At 47.0% G+C, this 8,870-nt stretch overlaps 1 protein-coding gene across 1 annotated transcript; it reads left to right on the forward strand.

Moving 5' to 3' along the window:
* The first annotated feature begins 6,590 nt into the window (after nt 1-6,590).
* Nucleotides 6,591-8,226, forward strand: LOC100356497 (poly(rC)-binding protein 2). Its single transcript, XM_002721096.6, has one exon. It carries the CDS (start codon nt 6,731-6,733, stop codon nt 7,817-7,819), a length of 1,089 nt encoding a protein of 362 aa, XP_002721142.1. The 5' UTR covers nt 6,591-6,730; the 3' UTR covers nt 7,820-8,226.
* Nucleotides 8,227-8,870: the final 644 nt, after the last annotated feature.

Here is an 8,870-nt window from a genome sequence, read left to right on the forward strand (position 1 = left end):
TCACTGCCATAACGCTGGCCCCTCATCATGAATTCTATAGGTGGTAACTACAATTCTTTGGTATTTTATTAAATAACTGAAAATATTTAAGTACACTATTATACACCTGGAATAAACTAATTTATTTCAGTGACCTAGTCCAAAGTGATGCTATGAAGGTGCCATGACCTGATAATGAGGCCCTTATCAGAACCAGTGCTTCAGAATGCAAGCTTCTAGACAGTGGTTGAATTACAGAAATAAGCCAGGGATTTTAGATGCCTTGCCCAGAGTGACATGTGACAAGCTTAAGAGGCAGGGAAGAGGTCTTGCAGCAGAACCTGCATTAATAGCAGCCTGGGGGGCTGAGGGCCTGGCTCTGTGCCCTGGGGCTGTGGCTTTAGCAGGCTAGGAAAAATGAGACTCAAGGAAAATATAACTGAGGATGGCCTCAGTTCTCCTAATATAGGTTAGAACACAAGCCCAGATACTTGTGTAAAAGTCCCTGTGACCTTTAGTGAATCCCTTAACCTTTTGTACATCCCCATCATAGAATAACAACATCAGGGACCCCTCTGAATGACTTTGCTCCGCAAGGCTGCTGTGGCAGCATCTGCAACACCAGCATAGTGGAGCCCCAGTTTGAGGGTTGGCTGCTCTGCTTACGAGCCAGCTCCTTGCTAATGCACCTAGGAAGGCAGCTGGAGATGGTCCAAGTACTTGACCCCCCTGTCTCCTACGTGAGAGACTCAGATGGAGTTCTGAGCTCCTGGCTTCAGCCTGTGCTAGCTCTGGCCTTTGAGGCCTTTTAGGGGCTGAATCAGCAGATGAAAGATCTCTTTTTTTATGTCTCTTAGTTTCTGTCTGTGAAATAAATAAAATAAACATTTAAAAAATAAAAAAAAAAGTGTTGAGGCTGACACTGTGGTATAGTAGGTAAAGTCTACAGCAATAGCATCCCATGTGGGTGCCAGTTCGAGTCCTGGCTGCTCCACTTCTGATCAGCTCCCTGCTAACTGCTAACGTGCCTCGGAAATCAGCAGAGAATAGCCCAGGTAATTGGATCCCTGAACCAAATGGGGGATCTGGAGGAATCTCCTGGTTCCTGGCTTTAGCTTGGCCTACCCCAGCCAGTGTGGCCATTTGGGGAGTGAACCAGTGGATGGAAGATCTCTCTCTGTGTCTCTCCATCTATGTCTTTCTCTCTCTCTCTCTCTCTGTAACTTTAAAATAAATAAATAAATCTTTAAAAAATAAAAAAGAGAGGCCAGCTCTGTGGCGTAGCCAGCAAAGCCACCACCTACAGTGCCAGAATCTCATATGGGCACCAACTCTAGTCCAGGCTGCTCCACTTCCAATCCAGCTCCCTGATAATGTGCCTGGTAAAGCAGAGGAAGACAGACCAGCTCCTTGGGCCCCTGCACCCACATGAGAGACCTGGAAGAAGCTCCAGGCACCTGGCTTTGGATCAGCCCTGCTGTGGTCATTGTGGCCATTTAAGGCATAAACCAGCAGATAGAAGACCTCTCTGTGCCTCTGCCTCTCTGTATCTCTGCCTTTCAAATAAATCTTTAAAAACAATAAAGATAAAGAAGAAAGAAAGAAAGTGTCCACACAACTCTTGTCCTGGGGAAATTATCTAGGAATCTTTGGCCTCTTGAGAACAGCATTTTAGAGACAAATCACTGCTGTTTGTAGAGGTAGGTCAGAGCAATAGTATTCCAGTCTTGGGTTGAAAGCAGCAAACAAGGCAAGACACTGGCATCCCTTCTCCAGGTAGCTGCTTGCTGCACTTGGACTGCACAAGCTAGGGACATCTATGCCACTGGCTCTGTAGTGAGTGGTGACAGAGGTCAGAGGTGAGGGAACAGACAGATTGGGTACGTGGAAAAGTGAGGCTTTGTTATTGCATCAGAATTTCACAATGCTGGTTAATGACATTGAAAAGAGAAATAATTTCACAAAACCATTCCCTGATTCTAATATCATGCAGGTATGCTTCAACAAAGCATATTTCTTGGAGTTGAAATTAAGTCAAAACCATAGAACATCTCTGATTCAAATGTACTTTTAGTTAAAGAAAAAGAAGTGAAAATGGCTACTGGCTAAAAACTTTGACTCCCATTAGTGATCTTGGCTGCTAACATAAGTTTTGTTGAAAACTTGCTCAAATCCTTTTCGGAATCAGGTAGAAATTGTATTTGAAATAAATATAGGTTCTGATTTCTATCTATGTAGCATAAAAGGGGTGATATACAACTAATGAAAGAGTGGCTCAAATGACATTTTAAATAGGGATAACTTTCCTTGGTAGCTTTCAAACATTATGAAGAGAGAAAGAGAAAACGCTTGCTGTGGGGATCGAGAGCCCTTGCTGCCCTTGCAGAAATCCCCAGCAAGGCTTAGTTCAAGTTCTTGTTTTCCTGAATATAGGAATACAACCAGGAGATGTAGGTAGAGCTAGGCAGAAAAGCAGGATTTATTGAAAGCAAAGGGATAGTACACACTCAGACAGGAGTGCAGGGAACTGCAAGAGAGAGAATTTCCCCAAATATAAATATAGTCCAAAATATAAATCCCAAAGGAAGGCCCCAGGGGTTGAAGTTGACATAACGTCTCCCTAAGGGGGTGGGAAGTGGAGGCTGCAGGCAGCTTTAGAGGGGTAGTAAATGATTTTTAGAGAAACAAATGAGCCAGGAGAACACACATGACCTGGAACAAAGTTCACCCGAGCGCTGGGTGTGGTGTTTGCTGTTTGGTGTCTTCTCGGTGATATGTGCTTCATCGTGCTTGGTTAAGGACATCTGCATAGGAAGATTGGCAGGTGATTGCCCTCCTGTTCAGCAGAACTGGTCTTTAGAAACCTGTCCAGCACTTGTTGCTCCCTGGGTGCTCTTGGTGTGAAGTCTAGATGTATTATTTTCTTCTTCTTTTTAATTAGAAGGCAAGTGAGTGTACTTGCAAAATTTTTTAAAATCTTTTAAATTGTGGATTAACCTGTAATACTTGCACATTTTTAAGAGTATGATGAAACATTTCAACACCTATACACAGCTTAACCCAGCTACACCAGGCAAACAATCTTTGCATCTCTGTATCTTTTCTTTGTGTTTGGAGCCTGAAGTATCATTTTATGAGCCCAATATCGTATTGGGCAGGATGATCACCATCATTTCTGCCTGATAAAATCCCTGCCATCCACCAAGACATAGCCACCTCATAACAGCCTTTCCCATCCCCACTCCTCCCTACAAGTCATTATTCTATAATAACAAACTTTCCTTTAGCACCTACCATGTGGGAGACACTGTGTCAACCTAAACTAAGTCCTTGACATTTAGAAGTGAGAGAAACCACCACCAACCCCAGGGAAATCTCAGTCCAAGCAGAGGAGGAAGAAACCTTTTCTCTTGTTCCTTGATGTCTGTGGGAGTTTGGCTCCAAAACCCACTCCTGGCAGATGCTCCAATCCCTTGTACATAATGCCGTTATTACTTGCACATCCTCCTGTATGATTTAACTCATCTCTAGATGATTTATGGTACCTAATACAATACAAATGCTAAGTTCACAGCTGAGGAACCTGCTGAAATGGCGGGCCAACTGTGATGATAATTCAGGGAATGCCGCATGGAACAAGAAGGGTGTGGGAAGGGCAGCCATCTAGAAGGATACGAAAGATGGTTTCAGAGGAGGCCCGCTGAGGACATCTCTCAATCAGGTGTCAAACACTATTGCCTTCATAGCCCCCACCCCCAGGGCCACCTGAAAGACCAGTTCCAGGAATTCACCTCCCCCTGCTGCCCCCTACCCCCACCTCATCCCAAGCCCTCCTAAAATCTAAAAAGGCCCAGCCCCTGGGAGTCAGAACCTTCTGACATGTGTCCCATCAATGTGCACACAGGCAGTTGGTCACCCACCTCTGCAAATTTGTTTATTTATTAAAGGTATATTTACTTATTTGGAAGTCAGAGTTACACAGAGAGAGGAGAGACAGAGAGAGAAAGGTCTTCCATTCACTGGTTCACTCCCAAATTGGTTGCAATGGCCAGAGCTGCACCGATCTGAAGCCAGGAGCCAGGAGCCAGGAGCTTCTTCTGGGTCTCCTACGTGGATGCAGGGGCCCAAGGACTTGGGCCAACTTCTACTGCTTTCCCAGGCCATAACAGAGAGCTGGATTGGAAGTGAAGCAGCTGGGACTTGAACTGGTACCCATATGGGATGCTGGCACCGCAGGTAGCAGCTTTACCCACTGCGCCACTGCACTGGCCCCTGTGAATTTATTTTCTCTGAATAAATTTGGTCTGGCTGTAAATTCGTACACTGCCTCTGCTCTATTCTACATCTCTTTTCCTAACAATGTCCTTATCACGGAAGGTTTTGCAAGGCACATGGTCCCTTGTTTGGAGCATGATCATCCGCAGGTGCATCACTCAGGATACCTTAGCTGTGATCAGCAGCAGCTAACTCTGCCCACTGACGCAGAAAAAGGGCTGCCTAAAAGAATACTGAGTCACTCTTATCTATGGTCACTGAATGGGGACCTGGGTAGTGTCCTGAAAACAAAGCCCTCCCCAGCCACAGAACTGACTGCTGTGAAAACCACTCCTGCTCCAGCCTCGACAGCTATGCGTTGTACAGGGGGAGCTGCTGCCCCTTGTGTGCAGGGGCCCTGGCCTTGTCACTGGTGTTTTTCCAGAGCAGGAACCTTCATTAGCAGCTTTAGCTGATGGCTGCCTTCCACGTCATAGCCACTGCTGGCTCATGTGGATGTCAGCTGACAGCTGGAGCTTGGACGCCTCCGTGGAGATGTCTGGCTTCCATCTTGGACAGGCACAACTTACTCCTGTAGCAGGAAATTTGCTGAATGTGAACGGAGTTTTGAAACAATGCCCTCAGCCTATATAAAGCATGCCACAGGCCCTCCCCAGACAGAGTGAGTGTTCCAGTCACAGGAAACAGCACGTGTGGGGAACTATAAGTAGTCTGGTGTATTACCGGTCATCGGGGTGTTGCCGGAGTGAGTCCCGTGGGTTCTTTTCCTCAGTTTGGTATAGTAATAAAAAGCCGGAAAACAATTTGCAAAGAGGCAGAAACTTTTATTAGACAGAAAAGAAACTTTTATTTGATTGGCAAGTGACAGAGAAAGCGTCTGGTCATAGAGGAGACCAGGCAGAATGCCCAAGTGGGACACTGGCTTTGAAGAAGTGTCCTGGGTTTTTTTTAAGGTGTTACTATCTGTTCATTGGGTCATCCTATTGTGGGTGCACACGGGACAGGGAGTTTCATATATGTATGTTGACTGGCTTGGGGCTCATGGAGATAGTGAGGGTCTCCTGGAGACTGTCTTTCTCCTTAGGGGCTCAGCCCCCTCCTCTGCTAGCTCTGGGTGGAACATTGCTTGAAGGCATGGTTTAAAACCGCAAGGTCACCCAAGATAACCAGAGCCTCCTGGAGCTGGTCCAGCTCTCCCCAGGTGCTCAGCCCCTTCCCCTGCCAACTGTGGGTGAAAGATTGCACCCACCCTGAAGGTGTGATTTAAAGCTGCAAGGTCACACATGCAATACAAGAAGCTGTTAGTGGGGGAGATGCCAGTTGGTCTAGAGACAGGCTTTCCAGCCACAGCTGACAGCCTGCTTGTGAAGGACATTCTACCTATGTTGTAGTCAGGCATACAGGATAAAATTGAACAGGTTTGTGAGCTGGAAGACCACACTTTCATCACGCCCCTGTGTGACCTCATGCCCCTGTCTGGCCACACCTCTGTGCCCACCTGCCAATCAGGTTAATTAACCACCCCCCTTTGGAAATGGATAAAAGGCCTGGAACACAGTGGGCCCAGCCCTTCTTTTTGGCCTTTTGCCATTTCAGCCCTTGCTGTCCTGTGCCTCCAGGGTGCGTGGCCTTCGGGCTACCCGCCCCTTGCTTTATGGCCTGCATGCTCCTCCACGTGGCTGGCTCCTGGTAGTCGGTATGAATCCAGATTTTCTTCTCTCTTTTAGATAGAGCTCTCACTCTCCTATGTGTTTCTCTCACTAAATAAAAAGCTTAAAATTTATTTTTCAACCTTGTTCATTTATGCCAGTATTTAGAATTCTCTGAATATTAGGCAAGAACCTACACAGGCTTATTAATATTGGGAATTTATTAATAAGCACATGGTGATATCATGGCATCCCATATTCTGATATCACTTTTGTCTGAAGGGCCCGCAGACTCCCAGCTCTACTGGCTGGCCTCCTGGTGTACACAGCAGGTGACTGGGCTGGAGCAGTGGGCAGGCACCACCTGCAGAACTCTCACGGCCCGGTGGTTCCTAACGGCAAGTACTGACTTGTATTTTATTTACCGTCCCCGTGAGGTGCCAGAGCTGTGAATTACTCCTTGCTCTTGCTAGGGCCCTGCCCCTGGTGGGTTTTGTAATAAATCTACTAGATTGTGCTATTGTTGAATTTACTTGTATGAAAGTTGCAAGTGGAGCCTGCGCCCTCTCCCGCCCGCCCGCCCTCCACCGCCCTCCACCGGCCCGGGGTCTCTTTCCCCCTTCCTCCTCCGCCCGCCCGCGGGGCCCCCCTCGCTTTCCCGCCCGCCCCTATTGTTCCACCCCCCCCCCCCGGCCTCCCGCCCTTCCCCTTCCCGCCCGCTTCCCCTTTCCCCCTCAGTCGCCTCGCGCCTGCAGTTTTGGCTTCACCCCCACCAGTGACCAAAGACTTGACCACTCAGAGTCCAGCTCCCAAGAACACCGCTCGAAATGGACACCGGTGTGATTGACGGTGGATTAAATGTCACTCTCACCATCCGGCTACTTATGCATGGCAAGGAAGTTGGTAGTATCATCGGAAAGAAAGGAGAATCTGTTAAGAAGATGCGCGAGGAGAGTGGTGCACGTATCAACATCTCAGAAGGGAATTGTCCTGAGAGAATTATCACTTTGGCTGGACCCACTAATGCCATTTTCAAAGCATTTGCTATGATCATTGACAAACTGGAAGAGGACATCAGCAGCTCTATGACCAATAGCACAGCTGCCAGTAGACCTCTGGTTACCTTGAGGCTGGTGGTTCCTGCTAGTCAGTGTGGCTCTCTCATTGGAAAAGGTGGTTGCAAGATCAAGGAAATAAGAGAGAGTACAGGGGCTCAGGTGCAGGTGGCAGGGGATATGCTCCCCAACTCAACTGAGCGGGCCATCACTATTGCTGGCATCCCGCAATCCATCATTGAGTGTGTCAAACACATCTGCGTGGTCATGTTGGAGTCCCCTCCGAAGGGCGTGACCATCCCGTACCGGCCCAAGCCGTCCAGTTCTCCGGTCATCTTTGCAGGTGGTCAGGACAGGTACAGCACAGGCAGCGACAGTGCGAGCTTTCCCCACACCACCCCGTCCATGTGCCTCAACCCTGACCTGGAGGGACCACCTCTAGAGGCCTATACCATTCAAGGACAGTATGCCATTCCACAGCCAGATTTGACCAAGCTGCACCAGTTGGCAGTGCAACAGTCTCATTTTCCCATGACCCATGGCAACACCGGATTCAGTGGCATTGAATCCAGCTCTCCAGAGGTGAAAGGCTATTGGGCAGGTCTGGATGCATCTGCTCAGACTACTTCTCATGAACTTACCATTCCAAATGATTTGATTGGCTGCATAATTGGGTGTCAAGGCGCCAAAATCAATGAGATCTGTCAGATGTCTGGGGCGCTGATCAAAATTGCGAACACAGTAGAAGGATCTACTGATAGGCAGGTTACCATCACCGGATCTGCTGCCAGCATCAGCCTGGCTCAATACCTAATCAATGTCAGGCTTTCCTCGGAGACGGGTGGCATGGGGAGCAGCTAGAACAATGCAGATTCACCCATAATCCCTTTCTGCTGTTCACCACCACCCATGATCCATCTGTGTAGTTTCTGAACAGTCAGCGATTCCAGGTTTTAAATAGTTTGTAAATTTTCAGTTTCTACACACTTTATCATCCACTCGTGATTTTTTAATTAAAAGTGTTTTAATTCCTTTCTCTGTTCAGCTGTTAATGCTGAGATCCATATTTAGTTTTATAAGCTTCTCCCCGTGGTTTTTTTTTTCTTTTTTTTTTTTTTTGGCTCATGAATTTTTCTGTTTGTCATGGAAATGTAAGAGTGGAATATTAATACATTTCAGTTTAGTTCTGTAATGTCAGGAATTTTTCAAAAAAATTAAAAGATGGACTGGAGCTTTTTCTTTGTGAATAGAAAAAAAAAAAAAAGAAAGTTGCAAGTGTACATGACTGAGCTCCCACCATCACCAGCCAACAGTAGGAGAGGAATTTAGAGGGGTGGAAGATGGTTTGTCATTAGTCATAGACAAGCTGTGGGGAGCTGCATCAAGAGGCCTATTCCAGTGGAAGCTGGGGTGTATTTCCTTAGGAATTTCCAATTTTACCATGAGAATAGCAAGGGAGTGGTGATTTCTCCCAAGCTATAGTTTATTGTGAAAATAAGTCATCCCTTCTGGATGACTGTTGTTTTATCTAGAGCAAGCCAGACTGGACAAAGGATTGCAAATCAGGTCTTTAGAAGGGTTCTGTCCGCATCTAGTGACTGATTGTCAAGGTTTTTTTTTTTTCCAAAATTGTTTAAAAACCCCAGTACCTTCAGCTTCTTCGGGTTTTGCCTTTCTTGGAGCCCCCTCTATGCCACTCTGGCCAAAGGTCTCTGACTCTAATAAATCGTGCTTTTAAACCTTTAAAAAAATAAAGAGGCCTATTCCTTCCCCTTCACAAGATCAAGTTGGGGGGTAGTCACCAAAATCTGGAGGGACATACAGTTGAGCTGTCTCTCAAGATGGACACTTGTGGAGCTATCGCTTGAGCTGCCAGCCCTACAGCCCTCTGGGATGCAGTTACTGCCCCATC

The sequence above is a fragment of the Oryctolagus cuniculus genome, chromosome 9 (genome assembly GCF_051225735.1).
Source record: "Oryctolagus cuniculus isolate XC-2025 breed Fujian yellow rabbit chromosome 9, ASM5122573v1, whole genome shotgun sequence".
NCBI classification, from domain to species: Eukaryota; Metazoa; Chordata; class Mammalia; order Lagomorpha; family Leporidae; genus Oryctolagus; species Oryctolagus cuniculus.

Coding starts and splice junctions, on each gene's coding strand:
- LOC100356497 (XM_002721096.6), top strand. CDS start 6,731: ATGGACACCGGTGTGATTGACGGTGGATTAAATGTCACTCTCACCATC.